This window comes from Cygnus olor, chromosome 27 (genome assembly GCF_009769625.2).
Source record: "Cygnus olor isolate bCygOlo1 chromosome 27, bCygOlo1.pri.v2, whole genome shotgun sequence".
NCBI lineage: Eukaryota > Metazoa > Chordata > Aves > Anseriformes > Anatidae > Cygnus > Cygnus olor.
In genome coordinates this window covers 640982-668924 of record NC_049195.1, presented here as the reverse complement: position 1 = coordinate 668924, position 27943 = coordinate 640982, and the positions used below count along the sequence as shown (strand labels likewise).

The 27943-nt window shown below is 43.2% G+C and overlaps 1 protein-coding gene across 2 annotated transcripts in view; it reads right to left on the bottom strand.

Annotated features, from left to right (window-relative positions):
- ANTXR1 (ANTXR cell adhesion molecule 1) overlaps positions 1-27943 on the bottom strand; it is a 117332-nt gene that overhangs the window by 11069 nt on the left and 78320 nt on the right. Inside the window, exons 15-17 of one of the 2 annotated variants that reach the window (XM_040538251.1) lie at positions 21903-21998; positions 21410-21577; positions 15170-15250 (exon numbers count right to left, since the gene is read on the bottom strand). In XM_040538251.1, coding sequence (XP_040394185.1) covers positions 15170-15250; positions 21410-21577; positions 21903-21998 — 345 coding nt within the window. Of the gene's footprint in view, positions 1-15169; positions 15251-21409; positions 21578-21902; positions 21999-23401; positions 27843-27943 lie in introns of those variants that run through there. The other variant, XM_040538252.1, reaches the window with a different exon arrangement.

Genomic DNA, 27943 nt, shown 5'->3' with positions numbered 1-27943 from the left:
GAGATTTACCCCATACGAGAATGATAAACACATCACCAAAACTAGTGATCAGTGATCTCACTCATGGCAACTGAACTCCGGTTGTATCAGAGGCAGCTTCCTACACTTCAGATAAGCATCCTGTCTAAATTGAGGGAATACAGAAAAAGTATCTTTCTCTGATGCCTTAGGTATGGTTGCTCTATTCAGATGTTAAGGCAATGGTCTGTATTTGTACTTATATGATTCTGTTCTGTTCAAGCATTCCAAAAGCAAAATATATTGAAGAATAAAAGAAAATACTTTAAACTTCATGAAGTATTGCAGTTTTCGCAGATCTTTCACAGAATTTGGAATAAGTAAGAGCTGTATAAGCTCAGTCATGTCGGCTTATGATTAACACTCACCTATACCTACACCTATAGTGCTGTGCATCTGAGGGCTCCACAGTGCAAAGAGTGGTTCTGCCAATTCAACCTCCAGTTGAAATCTTACTCAGAAACTTACTCATATCTTCTGGTCTGTGACTGGCTCTTCAGACCTACCATAACCCAGATAATACCCATTGCTCTGACAGTCTCTGCCACTTGATATCTGCAACTACATCACACAGGACTGAATGAGCTGGGGAACCTACTGAAAAGAAAACATTCAAACTCCTACGAAAAGTGAAACAAGATGATACAGGCTTCTACTTTGCCAAAGTCAAGCGTGGGAATGAGCGTAATAACCTCATTCTTTGTCTTCTGCCAGAGTTTGGGAGCATGGCTCTTTCAGCAATGAGTGGGCATTTGTATGTCAGCAAACAGGCCTGATTACTTTTGCAGGAGCTAGTTTGGGCTTATTTACACTGTGGGATGGGTGTCATTTCCAGGAAGATCTGGTCATTCTTCCCATTGTCTTTCTGGAAAAGAGGTAGCTAGTCTTGGAGAAATGCTGAGTGACACATCAAAGACTCTCTCACACAGGACTGTAATTTTTCATCTGGAGGTTGAATAACAAAGTCTACTGGGTATGAGGAAAGGATTAAAAATCAAATGAAAAATGAAACATTACTTTGGCAGTGATAACTGGAACAACTAATCAAGGGCAGTGGTAAACATCCCTCCGGAGAGGAAAGAAGAGCCTGTAGGATCTATTCTTCTATAAATCGGTGATCTGGGGAAGACCTGTCTGAATGCAATTTGTCTTGGGGCAGAGAAGACAGGGCATGGTTGAGGACAGGATCTTCCACTATGTGCACAGGAGAAGAGCACAACTCAGTGGCGCTTTGTATGCTGTGTGACTCGGGAATTGCCTGTGCAGGGTAGCACTAACGGCTCAAGAAAACAGGAACTACTGTCTGTTGAATACTGTCCTACCAGTATTTAGTGAGAAATAATTGCCATCTCTGCAATCCCTGTTTGCTGGATTTTCCTGGGCTTCCTAGGCAAATCTGTGCCTGTCGAGGTAAAAGGCATATACTTGTAATTCTGCAATGAGACATGACTGGGACACTCCCCTTTATGAGCTGGCTACTCTCTAGTTCATAAACAGAGGTCCAGCAGCTCGAGAGCCAGCTCTGGACTTTGTTTTTACAGTAACGAGCAGTCTGCTTTGCAGTAATCCTGCAAGCTGATGATCAGATCACTGGGCTTTTGGCTTCAAAGCTGTTAGTTCCAGGAAAAAGAGCTGATGTTTAGGTTAACTTTTCCATGGCTATTAATGGAAAACCACTCTGCAATAATATGTGCAGAAAGGTTACAATTTTGTTCTCAAGCTCTGCAGCCTGTCAACAGAAACCTGTTAGCATAGATTTAACGATGGGTTAAACAACAGTTCCTTATCTGCGCCCATACATTTCTGAGTCTGCAGAAAGAAGAATCATCAAGTGGCAACACAGCAAGAGGTGTGTGAAGTCACCCAGAGGTCTTGCTTTTAAAGCATGGGAAAGCAGTTGTATCTCCTGCTTTCTGTTCTTTGTTTCAGAGGGTTTCTACTCATGACACCATGAAACAGCATGGCATGAAATCAGACAACTACCTTAAATCTTATCATCTCTAAAATAGACTGCTAATTCAAAATAAGGGAGCATCCAGGGGACTTCCTAGGATGGTAAGTCTTTCTCCTGCGCTTTGTGATGTCCAAAGCTGATTAATAATACATAGTACTGATCGTCTTGGCTACTCTGTAATGAAACAGACTTCTTGACTTTCAGTGTGACTTGCTGGAGGTTTGTGTGGCAGAATTTGCTTGTAAGTATCCACTTATGAACAAATAATTACAGCTTTTAGGGTGTTTTCATTGGATTTGTGTACTCCAAGCAAAGTCCCCAGCTAACCACTACATTCTTTCTCTGTTTTTTGACATCACTCTAATAATGCAGACTTAAGTTAAAAACAGTATCCCTATGTGCCAGCTACACTTAATAGGCTTTACAGTTCCTCATGAACCTGCTAACAGCCAAGTTTATTGCAAGTGCATAATGGCTGATGACCAGCCGTTGGTGCTAACACAAATAAAGTGCCTTTGTGTTCCCCATGGTCCACCTGGTCTCATTTTATGACTCCTCCAAAATACCACTTATGTGTTTGGAATTTGTAGTTATATTTAAAAAATGGGCCAGAAGCAGGGCCTGCAGCAATCAGGAGTTGCACGTATGTGTGTCAGCAATGGCTGACTGCCAGTGCTGTGCTTCACGCTGTCTGTTGTGTGACTCACTGATACGATGTGAGCCACTCTGCCAACATGATGGTGCCTACACCCATTGTGCCTTCATCTTCTCAGTGGCCACCCCATCTTGTCGACCTAACACTGAATGCTCTTTTTGTTCTTTGTGCAGCCACATTTGCCTAGGGTCCTGCAAGTACCACATGCTCTCACATCCAAGATGAGGGCCTGACCAGGCAAAAACAAGGATTGAATTAAGCTGCAGTTTAAGTCATCTCTTTCTGTGCCTTGGACTACAGGTAAAGAATCTGCTGTTGGTGCTTTTGTTTCTGGGTAGCTTTGCATGCCAAGCAAGTCCCTGAGGGTCCTTGGATGGCTGATGTAAGACCTAGGGTTTCCCTCACAAGTTCTCAATAAAGATGGGCCCACACACAGTCCAAATTTTTCAGCTGCTCATTTTTAGGAATTTATTGCAATCCCACAGGTACCAATGACCTCGCTTTCCCTTAAGGATAAGGAGGATAAGTCCAGCACTCTGTTGGCAGCTGCATGGGGGAAACACAACATTTAGTCAGTGAAGAAACACACACGGCAGAGAGGGGCTTCTGGACATCTGTCACAAGGTGATTCTCTCTGTATCAGAATACTCCCCTTCCTCTTATAGGAATTTCACTTTCTATGTTTTTATTCATATTCTCAGAGCCTAAACACCTACTGAACATACGTGCAATGTTTCCTCTGAGAATATACAAACCTAGACACTTTTCTACATCTGGCATCCTGGTCCCTCAATTCCCCCACAGCACAGCATTGTCATAATTTTGCTGCTCCAGTAAGGGTTTTATTCCAACGGCTAATTCATTCACCCCACAGCTGCAGAACTGCTCATTCCATGCAGAGGAAAGTTTGAACTATGCTGTTCCATTGGCTTGTTTTGCCTTCTGCTTTTAAAACAAACTAGGAACCCCTTTTGTTTCTCATTTCATTAAATGGGAAGGCTGCCCTTTCTATGAGCCCCGTGGAGGAATATTCTCCACATAGAGAGCCTGCCCAGTCCCTCACTGCTCTAGAAAGCTCAAGTCAGCATTGAAGTGGGGTAATTCCTTGCCTCAATTCAAATCACGCTTTAAAACAAAGCTCAGTAAGTGTGACAGTTTCAGCGCTGCACTAAAAGCCTGACCAACCCTATTTCATACACAGTTTCTCAGAGAAGCAAAAAGCAGTTGTGAGTTTTTGGGTAGGAAGGGTGGGAGTGGATGAGAACCTGGAGCAGAAACTCATGCACCGACCTTCATATTGAGAAGAAGTGGTCCCGAGCTAGAGGGAGAAACCCACACCACCAGCTGTATGCCTGCACCCAGACAGCTGTCCTCTGGCAAACAAATATATTCACACACCTCTATAATGTCAAGGAGCAAGCTCCCAGGTTATGTGGCAGCATAGTCCTTCTCTTTGTAGTTTAGATTTCATTTCCTTCCATTTCAGCACTTTCTGGGGCGAAAGACGATTAGTTATTTCCAAGAGAGGTCTTTAAAAGTGCACAGCTTTCTCCAGAAGCCAGGGAAAGTCATGGAAAGGAGGCTTCATTTTCTGAGAGTCTGAATTTGCCAGAGATAAGAAGAGACTTAAATTCCTCAAGTAGCAGAGCAGCCAGTGCTAATCTCCTCTGTGGAACACCCAATTATGTGAAGCATATTAAAATATTTTCAATTTTTTTTAAAGCTTACAAATGGTGAGAAGAAGGAAATTTTACTGTAAGGAGGTAATTATTCAGGCTGCTTTTTTTCTTCCTCTGCATTTTTTAGACATGACAATGTGTGCCCAGTCAGCAAGGAGTGCCCAGGAGTGCTCGCCCATGAACTGAGAATCATGGTTTGCTGAAACAGATAAACTCATGGCATGGGTACCAAAGAGAATGTGTGGATAGACTTGGCAAAGCTACCTCCTGATTCCCACTAGTTTCTTGTGACACCTGAGTATGCAAAAGAAAAATGGGTCCTGGCACACTATGCAAAAAAGACTGTCATACTACCTGAGCACCATACAGATCTAAAATGTGTAAACTTGACCCTCCAAACTGGGGGGAAGTTTCGACCTGCCAGAGGGCAGGAAGCCCTGCAGAGGGACCTGGACAGGATGGGTCGATGGGCTGAGGCCAATGGGATGAGGTTCAACATGGCTAAGTGCCAGGTCCTGCACTTTGGCCACAACAACCCCAAGCAGCACTACAGGCTTGGGGCAGAGTGGCTGGAAAGCTGTACAGAGGAAAAGGCTCTGGGGATGTTGGTCGATGCTCACCTGAACATGAGCCGGCAGTGTGCCCAGGTGGCCAAGAAGGCCAACGGCATCCTGTCTTGTATCAGGAATAGTACAGCCAGCAGGACCAGGGAGGTGATTGTCCCCTTGTATTCTGCTCTGGTGAGGCCGCACCTCGAGTACTGTGCTCAGCTTTGGGCCCCTCACTGCAAGAAGGACATCGAGGCCCTGGAACATGTCCAGAGAAGGGCTACGAAGCTGGTGAAGGGCCTGGAACACAAGTCCTGGGAGGAGCGGCTGAGGGCACTGGGGTTGTTTAGTCTGGGGAAGAGGAGGCTCAGGGGAGACCTTATTGCTCTCTCCAACTACCTGAAAGGATGGTGTGGGGAGCTGGGGGTCAGCCTCTTCTCGCAGATAACTAGTGATAGGACTAGAGGGAATGGCCTCAAGTTGCAGCAGGGGAGGTTTAGGTTAGAAATGAGGAGACATTTCTTCTCAGAAAGAGCGGTCAGGCATTGGAACGGGTTGCCCAGGAGGGTGGTGGAGTCACCGTCCCTGGGAGTGTTCAAGGAAAGGTTGGACATGGTTCTTAGGGACATGGTTTAGTGGGTGACAGTGGTGGTAGGGTGATGGTTAGACCAGATGATTTTGGAGGTCTTTTCCAACCTTAATGGTTCTATGCTTCTATGAAATCCTGAATCTCTGTACTATAGCATCACATTGTAACTATCCACAGGTGACTGTGCAATCCCACACACATATCTGCAAATAGAGCTATCCCTTCCCACAGCCACGACACTTGCTAATACTTTAAATTTATTACTGAGTTCCATCTTTTGTTTTCACAAGTGTTTTGGGAAGGAAAATGCATTGGATTAACCTCATCTAGAAGACAGGAGAAGCCTCTGAGATGTGTACTGTGTTCAGTTTTGGGCCCATCACTACAAGAAGGATGTTGAGTTCCTTGAGCGTGTGCGGAGCAGAACAACAAAAATGGTGAAGGTACTGGAAAACAAGAGGTATGAGGAGCAGCTGAGGGAATGGGGGCTGTTTAGTCTGGAGCAGAGGAAGCTGAGGGGAGACCTCAGTGCCCTCAATTACCTATAAGGAGATTTCAGCGAGGTATGTTGGTCTCCTTTCTCAGGTGAAGCAAGGAAATGCCCTAAAGTAACACCAGGGGAGGTTTAGATTGGATATCAAGAAGAATTTTTTCACAGAGAGGGTGGTCAAATATTGGAATATGCTGCCCAGGGAAGTGGTGGAATTGCCATCCCTGGAGGTATTTCAGAGACGTGTAGATGTGGCGCTTAGGGACATGGTTTAGTGGTGGTCTTGTAGCATTATGCATCAGAAGTTGGTCTTGATGATCTTAAGGGCCTTTTCCAACCTAAATGATTCTATGATTCTATGAAGGTGATTAAGCAGCTTGGCCGAGATCAGTGTGTGTGTTGGTGCAGAGACCAGAGCAGCTCCAGGCTCCCAGCAGTGCCCCAACCTCAGAGCTCCCAGATGCTGTATGAGAATTGCCCACAGACCTCCAGCTCAACTGCACATCTTAGAGCTATAATTATAATAGCAGGGTACAAATCAAAGGGGCTATCCATCTTAAGATGGCTTAAGACTCTTGGAGCAATAGTGAAAAGGGTTGGCAGCCCTCTGCTGTCCCCTGTGGCACAGCTGTGTAGAGGTATGCTCCAGGCAAGCAGCAGCAGACACATGCTCAAGTGACTCTCACAAAACACAGTGGGACTTAACAAGCAGCACAAAGTCCTTTCTTGGCAGATTTGGGTCCTTCACAAGGAACAGTCATTTAGGATGAATGACTGATATAATCCAGAGCGGTCATCTGAATTCCTTAGGCTGCACAAAACTTTCACAGTGAAGCCTGAAATCAAGTTAATATGAGGTTTTGGCATTTCACTGTAATATATAAACATTAGGGTGATCACAGGGCAGAGAGAGTTTTGTAAGCTTTTGTTGAAAAACAGTGCTTTTCTGTAGGGAAGATTCATGCAATTTGGCTGTAAACTGGTCGTATTTCATACACTGGCTGTTCTGCTTATATTAAGATATTTTTTTTTTGGTCAGCACATGCACACAACACACACACACAAACATCCTTCCTTTCATTGTCAAAAAGATCACTTATGATTACTTTAATGGGGACATTTTCATGGATTTTGTAGCCTCATCCTTTCGTCATAACTAACCACAATTTATACCAGAACCATATCACTGAGATCTAACAAGAGATGTGATTTGACTGGCAAACATGCAAATCTATACTAATTCTGGAAGAAGCTCCTCTCTGCATCTGTGTTAATTTTGGCAGAATATATCTTTACACATAATTACACATGATTTCATTGTACTTTTTTCCATATTTTACCTATCTATATCTATGTTTACAAATAACACACAAAATGAAATTGCGATTAATACTATGCAATACAAATTTAAAAAATGATTTGCTCTCAAATTGAGATGTTCCTGGCCAAATCTGAGCTTGACATGCATTTTAATAATCTCCTCATAAACTCCTGACAGAATGTTGTTTATCATGGAAATGCAACCGACACACTTAAGGCACATTCATTATTTGGATCCCACAATTAGTGAGCACTTTGCATAGATAAGCACTCCTTTACTTTACTATAACAGTGATAAAGTTTTCTTTAAAATTATGTATTTTTAAATCATCCTTATCTGTTCATGTTTAGAATGTAAAAATAACTTCATTAATGCTGACAAGAATGCAAACCTAGTCTCTCGAAAATGTGAGAAGACCACAGGAATCCCATGTGACTCTGACTTCCTTGCCTTATTGGAAACATCTGTGTCTATTGGTAATCTCGACCATTTCCAGGTTTGACTCCAAGAAAAGAATTTCACAACCTTTTTGTGCATCTCAGGCTCTCTGGGAGCACTTCAATCAGGTCCTGAACATGCCTTTCTCTTCCTTTTGCTTTGGAAGAAAAGATTCAGTGTAATAAGCCTTCTGCAAACCAGACCAGAGTTTGCTTCATGGTTTGTTCTTGCGAATGCAGATAGGCATGTGGCCAATTGTTCCAGACATAACAACATGTTGATCAGGACCAGTCACTGATAATAATTGCTGTAGATTTCATAGAGCCATAGTGGTCAAAGCCAGGTAAGACACGCTATGGGCAAGCATCTCTCAGCTCACCATTGTCCAGGAACACCTAACCCTAACACCATGCCAGAGATGGCGATCCTGCAGGCAGGAAGGTGTGGCAGGAGAAGCTGGGCAGCCCCAAAAGCAAGGTGCATTGCCCAGGCAAAGCAACCTCAATGGAAGACAGGAGCTCAGGAGCAGCACAGTACTTCAGCTGTCCTGCCTTCAGATCCAGCACGTCCATCCCTCCTGGGGTTGGCATTTCCTGCACCAGCTTGGCACATCTAACACAAAGCTATACGTTGAATGCTGTGCACCCCAGGCACCACCTGTGTTTTCTTAAGCTTGTATGCAGGTTCTGCAAGGTTAAGGACTGAACCTAAAGTCTTCCAAATTAGAAGGATCCCTTGATCAAGGCACAGCTTTGCCAGAGTTCATCTTTTACTCTGGCAACTGGTACAATTGGTAAAAATCCCCCAAGCTCCATTTTTAGGCAAATCCAGCTTTCTTACTGTGTACAGCACCTAGTTATTTTGATGACTGTACCTTTTGCAGTGAAGAAACAGTCCTAGTATAAGGCATCCCAACGTTGATTAAAGGGTTCAGGGCATGAACAGACAAAAGGCGGTGAGAAGGGATTGTATGAGGTCACACAGAGGAGGAGGAGGACTGGAATCTAAGCTTTCATCCCCACGTTATCCACTGCAATGTATATACATTGCAAATTTATTAGTCACTACCCCTGAACCAATGTGTTGTTACAGACTAATGTGAACTTTGGGGCAGGGGACATCTTTCTTGGTGATTCTCTGTGGTACCCTAGGAAGTTGTGTGGGCTACAGCAGATAAAGAGTAACAATTAGTCAACACAGTGTTTGAAGCTGGAGCCATGTTCCATTCTACGCAAGCGATCTTTTTGAACAGCTCAGCTAATGTGCTGGCAGTGGATAAAGTAACTGATTATAGCAAGGGATTGCTTATATATGAAAGTGATGTAACCCTGGGATTGAGTCCAATTCCTTTTCAGGCTCCAAAGCAAACAGAGATTCCTTTCAGTTACAACTTTTCATCTTCTAGCTTTACTTTTTTAAGTTGACCATTGGGTGAATTAAGGTGCCCATATGACAACACCAAGGGTCTGAAATCTGGTTCCTTCTTTTCTGCAGGTAAGAGAAGGAAGTGCAAATTGCTTTCAAAACATCTCCTTCTCATAGCTCTTAGGAATATCATATGATCAAAGGCTCCTGTCTGCAAATTTCAGGCAACTCTTTACTAGCCATTAGTTTTCCCTGCAAAGGTTAGAATATTTATCTAACTTGAGAATGCACTATGTGGTGGGGCTTTAATCTGGTGGCTCCTTTTGAGGCTGCTGGTTTCTCTAGGCTGTTTTTCTAATCCCTTGATTCTCTCATTCCTAGGGTATGTCCATGCTGCAAAGACTGCTGTGGCTGGTAGTTCACATCTAGCTGGCAGCATGGGCATGCTAGTTTGCTGCTAAGCACTCTGGAGTTTTTATTTAGCACGTGTCCTGAAGTCTATGCTGCATGGCTGCACAGTATGGCCAAAACTGAGCTAGTCAGTCTGACACTGCCTTGGGTGATTGCCAGGCAGACAAAACAGAGCACCCAGCCCAGACTCCCTTGCCTAGTATTCCTGCAGAAAACCTGGGATGGAGTGATGGGTGGCCTGGTCTTCCGCAGAATGGCAGATTGCTCACATCATGCTCTGTGAGCTACTGCAGCTGTCCTTGCAGAAGGAAATTATACTCAGGTAGCAAAGGAAATGGATTCAATCTGCACACATCCAGCTTTGTGCTGAGGGTGGATGCTTGCTTCAGCTGGCAGTGTGATGAAGGGCAGAATTGCATTTGGGAACCCCAAGATACCCTCTTCATCCTTGCTTTGGAGTCATCCCTTCAAGGCACAAAACTCCTGCTTTTCATAGGCACCTTGGGGTTGAAAGCCCCTGTGATGCCAGGAAATGAGAGCTTTTCCACCCTTTTCAGGGCTTTTGCAATACTCAGAATCCAGTTTTTGTTTGCAGAGACAACACTCTGTAAAAGGATGGCATAGCAATGAAGTTGGGCAGAGTCAGGAAAAAGCTGGAAAGCTGCAGCTGCCCTGCCTTGTGCTGCAATAACTCAAAGCCCTGCATATAGCTGCCTGAAGCCTTCTGTCTTCTGCAGCTGTCAAGGCTGGGCTTGCACATGGCTCCAGTCTATCAGGGCTGAAGTTTCAAACCAGCTGTGCCTCCACTTTAAAATAACAAGACCAGCTTATAGTTGCCAGTACCATCTGTGATTTGGCCCCCTTTACTGACAAGCTGGATAGAGCACTCTTTTACCTATACTTCCCAGTAAAACAGGCTCAAACCCAAATTTGCCAGTGGACAGCTATGAAAACCTGCAGACTCGTAGCTATTTGCCCATGCTGAAGATTTCACAATCTGCTGAGGACCAAGTCTGTCCTTGCTGTGCCACCAGTCCACACTGCCTGGTCCAAGGGAGCTATCTGGAATCCCTTGGAGAGGCCACAGGAATTTACAGCTGACCTCACCATTGCCAAAACAACTCTAACAGCTCTACCCTGCTGGCTATTCAGTGTTGGCAAACTCTACACTGGAAACACATGGCTGAGGTAGCCTCTAGGTGTCTGTGTGTGAATGTGCAGGGCTGCCTGTGTGTGAACATCCTACAGCATCTCTGGCATGAAGAGCATCCAAACCTGTTGGATACAGCCACTTGGACTCGGTCTGCATGTTGAGTCAAGGAGGTGCCATATCTCAGATCATTGTGTCAACAAGCATCTTCACCACACTGGCTGTCAGCTGCCAGACATACCCTATGCTTGGCTGTATACCTAGCATGGGACCAGGTGTATAAACGTGCCTGCTAAGTGACCCAGTAAACAGAAGATGCACCCATCATAAAATGCAGGAGTGGTCCTGTCTTTATACAGTGAACGATTGAAACACTGTTGCTGCAGTTGTTGCTAGGAGGCAAACAGATGCCAAGAACCATGTCACAGGCTGGATGAAGAAAATGACAAAGGGATTATTAAACATCCACTTCAGAGAAGGGGCTATGTTTGTAAGTGATACAGAGGCACTCTTAGTACTTGCATGGGTAGGAATTTCCCATCCTTACAGAGAAATGCAACAGTTCCTTTCTTTTTCTGATTGTCTGATAGACACTGGTTTGTAAAAAGATTTTCTGTAGTATTGCTCCTTTTCCTTGTGTTTTTTTTTGTTTTGTTTTTGTTTTTGGTTGTTTTTTTTTCAAGGAAAGCAAACCATTCACACAACTCCAATATCTTCATTCAAGGCACTGACAGCTGTAGTTGACACTGGCAGATGATTCCGTGCTGCTGTTTCCATCAGTTCAGTACTGACCTTCCCACTGCATTTCCAACCACACCAAAACAGTAATATGTTTTATGAGATGATATTTGATGTTTACTGGCCAGGCAGTAGCCACTAGCCATAAGGTAGCCTGAATCATGCAGCCTTTGTATCATTGGGCTTGGACATGGACTTAAATTTAGCTTAGAAAAACAGTGGCCCTGAGAAGAATAGAGTGAGATTGGTTAGGATTAAATAGGTGTTAGACTCTCCTCATTTTGTGTGGTGCAAATTGAACACCTATTTTTGCAACCTTTTGCTTTTCTTTTTGACTAATTTTTCTTCCAAAGCACAGTCGTAGTTTGAGGTTGTTCAGTTGAAAGAAATCACTTCCCAGTCTCTTGCACAGAAGCCTCTAGGTATCGTAAAGCTAAAATGACCTTCTATATCTACAAAGCAAAAAGTTAGGTATGAGAGCCAAAACCAGCACCCAAAGCACAGAGAGTATCTACGGCAAGATGAGAGATGACTCAGAGATCTCAAAGCCAAACCCAGTGCTTGAAAGCTAGATTCTTCTCCCTGCTTTATATCCAAAGTAAGGAAACAAACAAACAAACATATAAAAATAATAATTAAAAAAATAAAAAAAAGCCCACATAATTGCTGATGCTACCTAATTCTGTCATTTCAACTGTGTAAACTACTGAATGTCACTGCCATTTTGCCATTTTACTGTTTTCTAGTGGGTTCTCAGATTGCTTTTGCCTGTTCCACTGATGGTGACATCACCTGGCTGTTATGTCACTACTACAAGGGAATAAACACTAACTGCTCACTGAAGTCTGAAAGAGATTAAAACCATCAAGATTATCATGTATGTTTATTCAGAGAAGACCAACACTCAGGCGCATAGTTTTGTTTACATGAGAGAAAAGGGCTGTCTAACCTCACAGAAAGCCAGAGAAGCTCCTTATACCTACACACGGAAGTGCCCAAACATTACCAAGTCTTCCAGGAGTCATTTGAGAGAAACAGATATTTTTGCAGCTAGAGGCCTGGGTGCATTTTCAGCCAGTTTCTTCTTCACACTAAATTACATTTGCACCCAAATCAGAGACCCTTTACAGCATAGCAGAATCGTAAAGAGCTTAATTTACTTTGAGTCTGGATCATGTAACATGTATATGAGCTAATTCTGCTGTTACTTATGCTGACAGGACACAGATCTGCATGTCTAAGAGCAACATCACCAAAAGGGAGGGTGCCTGCTGTCATATATTGCTGCTAACTTTATCAGCTTCAGTTAAACTGCTCTGGATTTTTCCTAGTATAAATGGAAGTGGCATCTTTCACATAAGAAAATTTTAATTCTTCAAGTAAAAGAAAAATTATTCATAGAAGTGGCATTCTTCAAACCCTGATTTCTGTGGGAAAATTGCACCAAAGTTGCCAGGCATTAGCAAAGTATATATTATGAACTTTTCTCTCAGAAATCAGTTTCACACTAAGTGAAGATACTTTAGCAAATTTTCCCCTTGAAGGATGAAAATATTACTTCAGTGACCTGGAAAATATTACTCCAGCGACGATGGAATGGAGTGCACCCTCAGCAAATTTGCTGACGACACAAAGCTGGGAGGAGTGGCTGGTACCCCAGGGGGTTGTGCTGCCATTCAGAGGGACCTCGACAGGCTAGAGGGTTGGGCCAACAGGAGACCCATGAAATTTGACAAGGGCAAATGCAGGGTCCTGCACCTGGGGAGGAATAACCCCAAGCACCAGCACAGGCTGGGGGCTGACTTGCTGGAGAGCAGCTCTGCAGGGAGGGACCTGGCAGTCCTGGTGGACAGCAGGCTGACCGGGAGGGAGGCAGCAATGTGCCCTTGTGGCCAAGAAGGCCAATGGGATCCTGGGGTGCATTCGGAAGAGAGTTACCAGCAGGTCAAGGGAGGTGATCCTCCCCCTCTACTCAGCACTGGAGTATATCTACTCCACACCTGGAGTATTGTGTCCAGTTCTGGGCTCCCCAGTACAAGAGGGACATGGAGCTGCTGGAGTGAGTCCAGAGGAGAGCTATGAAGATGATGAGAGGACTGGAGCACCTGTCATACGAAGACAGGCTGAGAGAACTCGGCCTGTTCAGCCTGGAAAATAGAAGGCTGAGGGGAGACCTCTTTAATGTATAAAAATATCTGAGGGGAGGGTGTCAAGAGGATGGAGCTGGTCTCTTTTCATTTGAGCCCAGCGACAGGACAAGAGGCAACGGGCACAAACTGAAGCACAGGAGGTTCTGTCTGAGTATGAGGGGGCACTTCTTTACTGGGAGGGTGACAGAGCACTGGGACAGGCTGCCCAGAGAGGTTGTGGAGTCTCCTTCTCTGGAGACATTCAAAACCTGCCTGGATGCCATCCTGTGCAATGTGCTCTAGGTGATCCTGCAGGCAGGGGAGTTGGACTAGATGATCTTCAGAGGTCCCTTCCAACCTCAGCCATTCTGTGATTTCTGTGTGATTTCTGCAGTTACATTTTTTTATTCACAAAGGCTTACGGGTCTTGCATTCAATGGAAAACCTTGCAGGGAGCCAAATGTTACAGGACTATGATTCTCCACCAAAAAATTATCTTGTCGTTTCATGTCCAGTTGGATTTCCTGAAACCGTCACAGTGCTACCCAGTTACTCATGCTTTGGTCCAACTATATTCCTGAAGCAACTCCAACCTCCTTTGTCCATTTATGTCAGAGGTATGTAAAATGACCAGGTGTGACATTAATGTACTAGGCGTATTTCACTATGAGGGTGATCAAATTTTGGGCTCAGGAAGATACTGAATCTCGAACCTTGGAAACAGTAAAAATTGCATTGGGCACAGCCCTGGGCAACTGACAATCTAAACTGTGAGGAGTTGGGGGATGTCTTATGTTTACCACAGGTATTTCCAGACCTGCTGTGCACCCTGAGCACATGTAGAGTTTGCGATGCTCAGGCTCTCCCTTCCCAGCCAAACATCCCTGCAAGTCTGCAGAGTGTTTGGAGCAGACCACAGCACTGAGCACATGCTGCCCACATTACTGCCCAGCCAGGTACCTCTAGAGATAGCTGGGGATATCTTCACACTGGAATGATGTCGGAAGCACACAGGCATTTCATTCCACTGTAAAGGAGGAGATTAATACTGTGGAGATGAGAGGTAGCTCTGTAGTACCTTGCTGTTGTAAAGAGTATCATCCCCATAAAGTGACATTAGTCCATTCTATTCAATGGCTTCTGTTTCCACCCAAAAGCATGTATTAATGTATAGAAATTTGCATGAGCCCATTTTTTACTGGAAATATATGAGAACATTTCATTCTTCTCATGCAACAGTCCAATTCTCCTTCTGCAAACCTTGCTCTATAAAAGTGCCCATGAAGTTTAAATTTATGTAGAAATATATATAGATTTATGTCTTTTCAGAGTTTTACTCCAGAATTTAAGATTTTAATGAATGAAAATATGCAGAAATATCTCTTACTATTTATTAGAATTTATTACACATCTAAAAGTAAGTCTGTACTGGGCCCCTAGATGGGTATTTCTGTCATTGCACAAAGACAGTTTTTACACTTGAAAATATATCGGTCTGAAACTGCATGAACTGCAAGATACAAACAAAGCTGATAAAATGTGACTGAATGTTTGTTTCTGAGCTGTCATGATTATCTGCCTCATCATGGAAAACTAATCACAACGCTTAGGTAACACTTGTAAAGGCAGACAGCAGTTTTAGATGGATTTTATTTTTCCCAAGAAATGTCTTGAGGCACGGTACCTTGTCTCCTGGCTGTGGGCGCATCACAGATACACGGTCGTAACCTTTCCGCAGCAAGACCCAGAGAGCATCCAGTTTTCCCTGCAATCAAACGACATGCAGTGTGTTATCTTAAGTGTAAGAACAAGTGAGCTGTGCAAACTGCAGCTTAAACATGCACATTTTTTCCTTAACCATTTGCTGTGCCTGTACTAGGTATCTCCTCTGGCTGAGAGGCTGACCTCCAGTCCTAAGTGGCCACTGTGACATATTACAAATAATTTTATGTATCAAAACACAGAAGCTCACTTCCCTGAGAGCTTGGGTCTTTTGGCTGATATTGAACTTCAGTGTCTGTGAAGGTAAGACCCCCTGACAGTCAGGGTATTTATAAGGTCTCTCTGTGGCAGTGGTTCTCCAGTATCTAATTAAAGAATCTATACACTCAATGCACACTCTTCCTTTCACAGGGGGTATATATGGCAACTTTCTCTTCCCTGTTCAAGAAAATGCTAGGGCTGTAATCCTCTCTGAGACCTATATTCCTCAACCATCGTGTTGAGCCAATGGTTCAAAGCTTACTTGGGAATTGGAGGGATTCAGGGGTGGAGACAGACAGACAGACAGAATGACTAAATAGATCTTGTTTCCATAGGACACTGGGAAAAAGACTTCCTAAGGTGAGAGCCCGGAAAGTCTAATTCTCAGAGGAAGAACCAAGAAAGTCCTCTGTCAGACTCCTTCTGCATTTGGACAGCACAGCCTCTTCGACCTGAGGGAAGCCATCCTTGTCTCTGAATCCATCTGAATCCATCCCTCCATCTGAAAACAATCCCTCTGAATGCATCTTTTCTCCTACATCAGAGCTCATTGAAGCTTTTGCTCTCCTGCCCCCTCTGACAACTGAAGAAATAAATACCTTTTTTGGTCATTTTTCCTTTAAGAAACTAGAGGGAAAATTGCAACTTTCCATGGAATAAAAAAGTCCTTCTTACCCCACAGTCCTAATTTCCATCAGTCTACTGAGCTTTCTTGGGAAAAGACAAGAGCTCCATCTTGGGTCACTTTCTGTTTGGGAACTGCTTTGCAACTGAAGCACAAAGTAACTTGGAGACAAAAAAAAAGTTCTGGAGGCAAATAAAGCCTTGGGTCCTACTAGATATGAAGTCCAGAAAGTAGAAACAATGACAGATGTAGATGAGAAATGAAAGAAGGCATAGTTCCAGCCACTGCCTGAAAACACATGCATTCTCTTCCTGAATTAATGGTTAGGTCAGCACTGTATTGGCCCCAGTCTAGGGAATGACCTGATACCTAGATTGCTCTTGAGACCTGGTACTTTGTCAGTCAGAGGCAGTTTTGTAAGCTGCCTATAAATGCAAGCTGCCCTCAGGCCTCAAGACAAAGTCTAGAAAAATGTGCTGGGGAGACAATATTAAGTTGCCTCAATTTAGGAGGCACCTGTAGTTTCTTTTTGGCAGGACCAGTTGTTGCTTCAACCCTAGACTTGAGGTAGGTCCTGCAGGTGAGTTTTCATGGATGAGCAGTGAATTGAGCCTTGTCTCATGGTCCTTTATGTATAGTTGTGTAGAGACTGCTAGTGGCCTTTTTGAAGTCATCTGAGTACTATAAATGTTCTGAGGAGGAGAGAACAGGTAGACATAGACAGAACCTGAGGTAGAAATAGGGGTTGAATGAAAGCTAGTAACCAAACCAAAGCATAGACAGCTGTATGGCTGGCTGTAGCAGGGAGCACATCCTGAACCAAATTAAGACAAATGGCACAGTCCTTTATGATCCTTCACTCGCATCTATGTTTTGTGCTGTCCCTCCCTCTGTCAGATGAACTGAGGATTTGGCAGGACTTGTCTTGCTCCTTGGTTTATTTGCACTGACCTTTCAAACTGGTGAAATGATATTTAAAAAAAATAAATACAGTTGGCATCGTGATAAGAAGTAACTTCAGCAAATAAGAATAACATTAACAGTAACAATAATAATAATCTGTTAAGTGTCAGCAACTGTATTTGGAAGTAAACAAAGCCCTAGAGCATTTCAAGCGGCAATCTATCCACTCTGTTAACAGCTGTCTACCTACCATATGGATGCTACTCTGGAGATTGGATGTAAAGGGAAGAAAAACTCCATCAGACAAACTGGCAAAAGGCTGAACACTCCAAGTAAGGCTGGCACTTGTGCTGTGTGGAGAAAAGGAGGCCCGTTGGCCAGCAAGATGACTGGCCCTAAAATGTGAATTTCCTGGCTCTTTCTCAGAATCAAGCTACCTTGGTTCACTGCTCCTCAGATTTAATTCCTTGCACTCCCCCTTTACCAAGGATTTTTTTTCTTTCTTTTTTCTTTTATTTTCTTTTTTTTTTCTTTTTTTAATAGGTTCTTACATGCATATTTATCTACCTTCAAAAGAGATGTTTCAAACAGTTCAGTGGAATTGGTGGAAATTTAATGTCTGTTCTAACCAAAGAAGCTGAGAGCATGTGGAGCATGGGGATGAGGGAAAATTTAAGCTGAGTATCAGGAGACATTTCCTATGGGTGAGGTCTGGTAGTCTGGGAAACATTTCCCCCTGAGCAGCAGTGGAAGCCTCTGTTATTTTAAAAACCAGACTGGAAAAAGCAGTGAAGGACAGACCCAAGCTAGCAGTGCTGCTTTGGCTGAGAGTGCAGACCCAATGACCTAATAGGCTGTTCCTCCTCACCTCCCCCTGCTTCTTACAACTCCGCGATAGCTTCCCTGTGTAAGACAATGCAAATTCATCTTCATATGCTCACATCTTCTAGACAGAAGCTTCTGCCAAGAGTACTGATGAGTTTATGCCAATTTTGCAAGTTCCTTACTGCACAGGGAGAACAATTGCAGGATCTCTGCTTCAGAGAAATGATCCCCTCTGTTTTTTTTGAGTGCTCACAGTTGTACGTGGGGAAAGTATTGGATATAGTTATCCGGTATGCATACACAGCCTGTTTGGGTGCAGTTCAATAAGGGGTGTGGTGGCAATTAATAATTAGGTAAAACCTCATCCACAGACAGATTCAGGCTGCTGAACACTATCCAGATGTGGAACACACCAAAGTTAGGGAGTATTTGGATATGGGATCTTGGATAGGACCTGTCATTATACTATACAGTTTGAATGGTGTAAAGGAGAGATTTTTCTAAAGGAACTAAGAACATAGATCACAAGCCAGCAGTGTGCCCTCGCAGCCAGGAGGGCCAACTGTATCCTGGGGTGCATCAAGCACATCATTGCTATTTGGTCGAGGGAAGTGATTGTCCCACTCTACTCTGCGTTGGTGCGGCCTCACCTCGACTACTGTGTGCAGTTCTGGGCAGCACAGTACAAAAAGGATGTGAAACTGTTGGAGAGTGTCCAGAGAAGGGCTACTAAGATGGTGAAGGGCCTAGAGGGGAAGACGTATGAGGAGCAGCTGAGGTCACTTTGCCTGTTCAGCCTGGAAAAGAGGAGGCTGAGGGGAGACCTCATCGCAGCCTACAGCTTCCTCACGAGGGGGAGTGGAGGTGCAGGTGCTGACCTATTCTCTTTAGTCACCAGTGATAGGACCTAAGGGAATGGAGTCAAGCTGCGACAGGGGAGGTTCAGGCTGGATATCAGGAAGAGGTTTTTCACTGAGAGGGTTGTCGCGCACTGGAACAGGCTCCCCAGGTACGTAGTCATGGCACCAAGCCTGTCAGAGTTTAAGAAGTGTTTGGACTGTGCTCTTAGTCATATGGTCTGAATTTTTGGGTAGACCTGTGTGGAGACAGGAGTTGGACTCAGTGATCCTTGTGGGTCCCTTCCAACTCGGCATATTCTATGAGTCTATGATTCTGTCACCCATGAGATACTTCTAATACACTTAGGCCCCTAATAATCAAATGATTGCTGTTATGAAGCAAAAGTTGTTCGTAGTCAGAATTAGAACTGAACTCAAAACCAACGTACATTGAATCTTTTCTCCAAGTCTCTTTTGAACTTTGGAGAAATTCCAGCTGGGACACAGATCTGCAATAAACTTGACTCCTCTGTTCAGAACTGACTTCCTACCATGCAGAATAAACTCTGAAAATAAACTGAAAATCTCCTGAGGCTGTAATCCAACAGCATGAACTGGTGAAGAAAGAAGGGAGAAACTCATCAGTATCTCCTGTGGGAAAGGACCCAGCTCTCAGCTAACAGTAGCTGTGCCCACATGAATTCCATCTGCAAGTGCACACGTATTCAACGTTCTTTGTGCTAAAACTGGTGCTTCTATTAACTCCTAAGTGGTTAGAGTACAGCTTTCTGTGCTGTGAAACCTTCTGACTGCAGCACACAAAAAGCAACTGAGCTGCATCTCTCAGCTGTATGAGGTCATTTCCATGAGCACATCGTACGAGTGAAAATCTCCCAGATGGGACTAGTGTGTTTTATGAACACGTTGCAGTAATGTAAATTACAACACGATACATTTTAAAACAAAGGAGCAGCTATGTGGGATGGTGCTTACTGCATTCCCAACTCTGAACTGAAAAAAGTTGACTGTAACCTGTCCCACTGTGGGAATGAATAACCTTCATGAACACATGTTGAAATCATTATAATACAATTGCAAATGACTTGTTGGTAGGCTATGTTTATTAGATGATAATCTTTAAGGGGGGGAAAAAGAGAGGGCATTGAACCAAATTTTCAAAGAGGCTCGCATTTCTGTATCCTCCGGAAACCACTAGTACTCCCTTGTGCATCCTTGCCATTTCCATTGCTGGATTTGAACCATCTGTAAGATCAATGTCTGAGGAAAGCCAAAACACGTGACTTGCCCAAATTCCTATGGGCACTGCTCAGAGCTGATCAGTAACAAGAAACAATGCAAGAAAACCTCGGCGTATTGCAGTAAAATATACCTGCATCTCAATAACGTAGCTGGTAGAATATGTTTGGCTAGGTTGGCTGCTTCTAGAGAGGAATAAGACAGGAGAATAAAAACTCTGCTTTCCAGCAGTGAGGCACTTCCCCATTTAGCATAAAATTTAAGGTAAGTTAAACACTAGGCGGTTTAACAAATTGCCTGTAGAGGGTTTCTAACCCTAACCAGAATTTCCACTCTTCACAATGAGATCCAGGCTCCAGTGGTGCCAGGCTTGCACTAGGTATGAACTGTGCATTTTCAGTCTTTTCTGATATTACAGTGCTGCTGCAAATACAACAAACTGAGCATTAGCATTTCCCAAAAAGGATAACTCTGAAAAATGTGTGGGATTTTTTATTTTTTATTACACAGGTGCAACCTCTTGAAAATTGTTTGCTGAGGACAGCTTAACTTGTCTTGAATGTAAAAGATTTACTTTCTCATGTTGGAGTGTCTTCATACCACACTCTGGATGATGCCACCAATATCTGTTGTGTGTGGTTTGTTTCTCTTAATCCAGGAGGAGCACTCACATGTGTGACGAAGGGTTTCGCATCAGTGAATTATTCAGCTGCTTGCTTGTTTCAGTTTTGTACACTGACAACCATTCACATGAGGGAAGCCAAGCTGAAGAACAGCTGCCTGCCCTTGGGACAGATGGCAGAGAAGGAGATCCTTCTCAGTTCCTGGGGGCGACTGCTAGGCAGCTTTGCATTGCATGTGACCCGATAACAGCGTGAATTTGCACTTTCACTTCTGAGGCACTCTAATTCAGCCAAAACCTTCTTGCAGGGCATCCCCTCCATGTGAGGTGAGCATGCTGCCCTGCAGTAGGCCTGGCCCTGTGACCCATGCCAGCTGGCACACATCCGTGTGCTGCACTGCAGTCCTTGATCTGGTCAGAACATTTTTCCTTGGTGATATTTAAGAGCAATTTTCTTCTGATTTTTCCCCTCTTTGTAAGGAAAGAGGATGCTATTTCCTCCCTACAACACAGAGAATATGCAATTTGAACTGAAGGGCCTGCCTTTGGAAGCACAGTGGAGTCTGTAAGCACTTTACAGCAGCTAGCTACACCACTAAAAGTGATCAGATTTTTATTCTGGTCTCAGAAAGCAATGTGACCCTGCAACCTGATCAACCTGATGGGAAATACCCATTGCCCATGAGGCTCCTTTCTACAGCACAGAAAGGAGCTATCTTTCTATCTTTCTTATGCACAGCCTCTCCACCAGCACCTTGAGGTCACAGGTTTATGGACAGTTCCACATCTTACCCATGGATGTGAAAACAGACCACTTAACACAGATCTCCTGGAAACACTTTATGCAGTAAAACACTGGACTGGACTTACCTTGATTGGAGAGTACCACTTCCGAGGAGAAGAAGGTCTGCGCATATTGTTCACAAGGTTCCTGGGCTCGGGGAATTCATATTCCTGTTCTGGCATCTTGACTCTGGCATTCTTGGCTTTCTCTAACTTAGCGCCTTCTTCTGTGGAACCCTTTTCTCCCCAGCGCACCTGAAAAGACAGAATCAGAAATACAAAGGTGGGGAAGGGCTTCAGAAAAACTATAAAAATATTACCTTGCAATTTGCATGGCAACACTGCCCATGTATCCCAGGCAAAGACCTGGATCCTACTGAAGCAGAAGAAAGAGATGGCCCCAATATTAATAAGTCTGTTTGTCTCAAATATTCCTATATAAAAAAGATTTTGGCACAGATGTAGAAGAGAGCTTAAAGAAGTTTGTGCCTATACATTTCTTTCAGGGTAAATTGCCTGAGGATATCACAGCTCCGTTCAAAACTGAGATTTTCTGATACATAGACTGGTGCCTATTTACCTCCATTCGTTTGATGCCACCAACTCCTCGACCACCATAATAAGAGGCATCTACTGTTGGCCATTTCTTCTTTGGAAGGCCATCATCATCTTCCTCCTACAAAACAGAAGGAAGGGGTTATACTGTTAGGAAGCATGAACTGAGATGGTAAGGGATAAATGGTCACAGGTCATGTTGTCCTTTGAGCCAGCTAGAGCCAGTGCAATAAAGGTTCTGCTCTCTTGCTGCTTGTTTTCCTGAGGCTGTACACTCATGAAAAGAAAATGTTTCGTTATATAAACACTACCACCACTTGAAAGGTACAATCCAGCTCCAGCAAGAATGTGTGTTTTTGCAATATTTTTATTTAAAGGGATTTTCATCATCTTTAAATTCAGGGAAGTAAATTATTTCCAAGTTGCAAAATCATTGAGGACGTTGCCAAAATAATATTCAGGATAGTCAAGAGTTGGGGGCTTTTGGCTGCAAGTCTGGTTGATATCCTAGCCATGAGTGATGGCAGCAGGGACTTACCCCTTTGCCATCCTCTTCCCTGTGCCTGTGGTTAGATAGGGGCCAGCCATTGCTGTGAGGAGTGTTTGCTGACTCATGGCTCCCCTTGCCGACATAATCCTCTAGTACACAGATAAATCATTGTATTTTAGTTCAGATTTGACAGAAGGGGGAGTGAAGGAGGGCAAGAAAGCAAGCAAGTCAAATTTGATCCTGAGTGTGGGTGAATTAGGAGTACATTTGGGAACAACCCCAGTGTGACTGTCCAAAAGGGAGATGATTGTGTTTTTTAGACGAGTGGGCCAAGTGTAATAGGATGGAAAAGACTAATGGAAAAGTTACAAGAATGGAATTAGTTCTTGTAATGAACTTCTGCCTCTGCTGGCAAGGCTACCCATGGAAATCCATGTGGCTTCAGTGATTTCATGGCCTTATGCCAGCAGAAAGTCAGACCTTGTGTGAAAAATGAGACCTAAATTCTGTACAAAATGGAATGTGTTCTACCCCTGCTGTAGCAGGCAGAAACCCAGGGACATCACCAAACACAAACTTAGACGTGTTTAGGACTCTGGCCTTCGTGATGGCATTCAGATATGGCCCAATTAACAAACCAAGAAAATCTTCCTGTGTGTTTTTAAAATCAATCTAGCTAAAGTTCTAGTGAGTATATTCTATGTAAAAAATGGTGCACTATAACAACTGCGCATACGCTCTGACCTACATAGTGCCTTTCGCTTTAATTTCTACAATTCAGGCTGTGAATTGGCAAAGCAAAAAGCAGAGTTCATCAAAAACGTGAAGTATTTCCTGTGAAAAATGTGGAGAGAAATGAAAAATGGTCCCTCTTTTTTATTTTTTTCTTTCTTTAATTCTTCACAGGGATTTGGCGAAACTCCAGAGCTTAGGAGCTTTCCAAAACTGAAAAAGCCAAAAATACTTTGAAATTGAACTCCCCAGTAGAAAATTAAAAAACTGGGAGAAAAAAATCCAAGACAAACTATGCTTTTCATGTCAAACAAAAGAATTTTTATTTAAAAACAAAACAAAACATAAATTCAGCTGCAAAAATTGTCCTGATCTAAAGGAAGAGTGAACAATTGAGTCATAAATATAAGGTCCCTCTCCTTTGTAGCTAACCTCTCTGTCTCTCTCTGGTTAGAGCTGCTGAGGCTCTTCGCTGCAACCTAAGAACTTAATATCTCTGCATGAAGTTTTCCATGAGGACTTTTTTTCAAAAAATGGAATCAAAGCCATCTAAATATTTTCCTTCAGCAATTCTCTCTTTCTATGTCTTCAGCTTAGCACAGACTGGACTTCTCACAACAGGAAATACCAAGGTTTAGGAAATCTTCCCCACAAGCCCTTGAAAGCCCTGCAAGTCACTTCAATCTAAGATAGGAGTGTTTCTGCCAGAACAACAACAGAAGCACCACACGCACAAAAAGACAAGAGCGAACACTTGAAAAACAAAGGAGTCACAAGCTTTCTTCCGGATGAGTCTGTTTACATGTTTTGAAGGGCATAGGAGGTTTTGCAATACAAGCAGAAAAATAAAAACAAAAAACACCAGTGATGTCCTACTCACTTGACAAATGTGTTCACAATGTATGTGAGTAGCTCAACTAAAGCAACTGGAAACTTGGGCATCAGGGTGGCAGAAAAGCAGGAAAATGAGAAGGAAGAGGCATACCATCCCCATCCCCAGCATCCTAGCTGCCCCATTCAGAAGAACTGAGCCAATAAAATGGGGCAGAATTCTCACATCCTGACTCAGTTTTGCCCATAGTTTTCTACACTTAGCTACAGTAGGGTTTTTGCCTGAGGAAGAACTGCATAAGGAACTTCAGCTCTGACCCAGCAGCAGCACAAAAAACAGCCCCGGAAAATCTAAGTGCATTTAAGGATGCTGGAAATTGACTGTACAGAACTTGGCATCTTTCCATCCCCAAAATCTGCTTTAGATGGAGCTAGAGTTTCTTTTTCTTTTTTTTTTTAAAAAAAAAAAAAAAAAAAAAAAAGAAGAAGAAGAAGCAGGACAGAGCTACATTTCACAGTCAAAGATCCAGATTCATAACTGCTGGATTTCAGAAAACAAAGATGTGTTTATCTCAGAGTCCATGCCGGGCTCTGTATACTTTGACCCTGACCTGAGGCAACCTCATCTGTGGGTAACACAAGGATAATTCAGGCTCCACTAGGGACGTCTGAACCACTAAGGGTAAGAATTCAAACTAAATTTGGCCAGATTTTTAAAAGTTTGGACAATTTACCCTTCTCCCCGCCCTTATAATTATTTTCACAGTTGTCTCTGCAATGCCTGAATCTTGTCAGAATTTAGCATTTATAGAGTGCTTTGCCTGCAAAAAAAGCACTGTAAGACATGGGATAATAATTCCTTTAAGAGATTTTATCACCTAACTTTACAGCTGAGGAAACCTGGAGGTGAAATACGTTGTCCTCCAGCCTCACAGTTCCTTACTGCAACCCATTCCCTTAACACCAGACTCATTTCCAAATCGCATGGCCACCTCTCAAATGCAAAGGCATTGTTACACTTTGAGGATAATTTACTTGGTTCTCAAGAAACATTTCCTCCCTACTTTGGCAGGTTTTGCTTGTCACGTTATACTCGGCCAGGCATCTAAATCACAACTGTATAAACCCTGCCTTATCTTAATAATCTTTGACATGTTTTGCAAGAACGTGGCATTGGTGTTTCTCATATTTGCACCTCTCACCAGCCCAAGCCTGCAAACTATTGTCAGAAAGCACTCATAGGTCACAAGAATATCTAAGAGAAGATGTTCCACTGGTGTTCTGCTAAGGAGCAGGCTGAAGAAAGAGCTCAACTCTCATTAGGCATCAGCAAAAAACACATATAAATTTATCCTTGAGACAAAAATGCTTAGAAAACCAGCCCTTGTCAGGCTTAGTGAGAATGGAATTCTTAGTTTATCTATGGTACAGATTCTTAAAGATCCTGCCTAAGTTATATCTTCTGAGTGCAGAGTGCTGCATGTGCACAGTGAAGACAGAATGCCTGTTTTGATGAAGATAAAGGAGAAGGAATGTTGAGGTATTCCCACTACATGGCTCAGACAATGAGCTACACAAAGAAATAGCGTGCACAGGGTCACACAGGAAATCCTTCTACAGAACAGAACACCTCATGTACCCAGACTTATATCTCCAATTCCCAGGTTGCATTTTGTAAGGACTGTAGTGCTAGAGATGCTCATGTCTGAACTATGATTTTACAATAGAGATTGCCGCTCCACAGAGTCTTTTGCATGTAGTGCTGGCAATAGGGGACTATTGCCAGTGATGGGGGAATAAACCCAACTGTTCACCACCTCCACACTAATTGAGTGTGCTGTGCTGGATCTGCCTAGATATTTTGCATTAAATTTGGTTATAAAAGTCCACACCTTCATGGAGTAATACCTACATCTCATTTGCTCCCAATAACATTCCAAATCTTTTTCTTTTAAATGATTGTATCTTGAAAGATTCCTTTTCTCCTCCTCCCAGATTTCCAAAACACATTGTAAAAAGAGAGTAAAGGGGAAGGAAAAGAGCTGGCATACCACTGTGACCTGGCTTTATTTCAGGAATAACAGAATACATTTCCTGCCTTGGTGTCTACAAAAAAAATTGCATCAGAGCTTTTCTCTGAAGCTTATTTTGCTATCTTCCCAGCAAGGCTTTTCAGGAAGAGAAAGCAAAATAATTTGGAAGAGTTTAATAAACACTAATAAGTGAGGGTACAAGTGGCTCCCCAAGAAGATGAATTCCTCTTAGACATTCTTTGGCTTCATGAATGTTCAGAAGTTGTCTCCACAGATCAAACTGGTTCAAGGTGAACAGAAGTTTTCATCTGCTAGCTTAACAATAGATGCCATGCAGTGAGTTAAATTTCTCCTTTTCATGCAGGCCTCCCATGACAGCAATAATTACTGTCAATGTCTCATGACTGTGCTGGTGAATGGTGCTTTTCTCTTCAGGACTTTCTTGTGCGTGTTAGCTTTAGTGTATGTGGGTAAGATGACAACAGACATAAAGATTATCCAATTACAGGCTGGTTGGTGGCTTGGCCCTGGTGCCACGTTAGGAGTGACTGTGAAGCTTGGGTAACAGAGCAACATGGAAAAATGGGTCTGACTGATGAGGAAAGGGCATGCTTGGGTCATCTGGTATGTCTCCTGCCTGGTTTTGCCAGGTTTTAGGACACTTTGTGTCCCTGAATCCATTTTGTAGGAGAAAGCACTGCCATAACAGAAAATGAATATACAGCAGTGTATGTTAACATTGCCTGGTCTCAGTTTACAGCGCAGGGAAGCAATGAAAAGAGCATGTGCCTCCTGGAGTGCTCCTGTTTATCCTTCTGTGGGACAGACTAGCAGCAGACCCCTGGCATGGGTCAGGTAGTGAACAGGAAATTGTTGGAAGCTGCAGATCCCTGCAGGGAGTCTTTTTATTTTATTTTATTATTTTTTTGGTGTAGAAAATGGGTTGCTATACTGAGAACCAGCTTCAGCCTCTTGATAGGCTTATGGTCTGAGTTGACTAAGAGTTGTTCCAATAAGCCCAGCCTGAAGGTGATGGGCACCTGAACAAAAGCAGACATGTCTTCCTCCAGCAGGGCTAGAAAGAGTCTTCCTATCTACTGGAGGTAGAAGAATGTGGTTTTGATCCGCTAGCAATGAGTCAATCACAGGTCAGAAAGGTGCTCACTGAGTCCTTGAGACATTCACTTCTTCCGATTGCCATTAACTCAATCTTTCCTGGCTGTAAGTAAAACCATCTGTCCTTCATCTGGGCTTAACCTTCTCCAGTATCCTCTGTTGTCTGAGGAGCACAGTGGTAAGTTGACAACGTTTGCAATTTCTGAATGAATTAATTGGAAGTTTTTAGCCAATAATGATTTCCTTCACTAACAGTGAGCAAGTCTCCAATATGTCTCAAAAGGCCTTTAAAGTAGAGTTCAATAAAACCTTTGGTGGGTTTCTGACAGTAATGCTAGTTGCCCTGTTTCCCTGTATTGTTAAAGTATAATGCATTATCCTTGCAGTGCAAAGACATATGGGCCTCGGCTCCCAAAGCTGCTGATGCAAGAATTCCTCATCTTATTTTTGCTAAGATTTTTAGGAGAAGAAAGTAATTTTACTGTAATTGTAATGCTGCTGCTTAAGGGATTTGCACTCTTTCATGCTGGAGATGAGCAGTTACTAGGTTTTCTGCAAGGGAGAGGGCAACCTACAACATGTAAGAAAAACATGAATGCAGAAAATCAACACCATCTTCCATTTGTTTTTAGCAGAGTAGGAAATCTGGAGTATCCAATCTTCTGTGAAAGCATCACATTACTGCCATTCTTGTTCCATGGACCAGACTCTATAATAGTAAATGGGACCAATGAAATAGTTTTTCCACCAGCAAGAGCCTCTTCTGTCAGGGAAAAAAATGCAAAGTACAGGTCACAGATTCAAGCTTTACTAATTTTTGAGCGCTGCACTTGTGCTTTACAGTTTCTAAAATAGTAAAAGTGT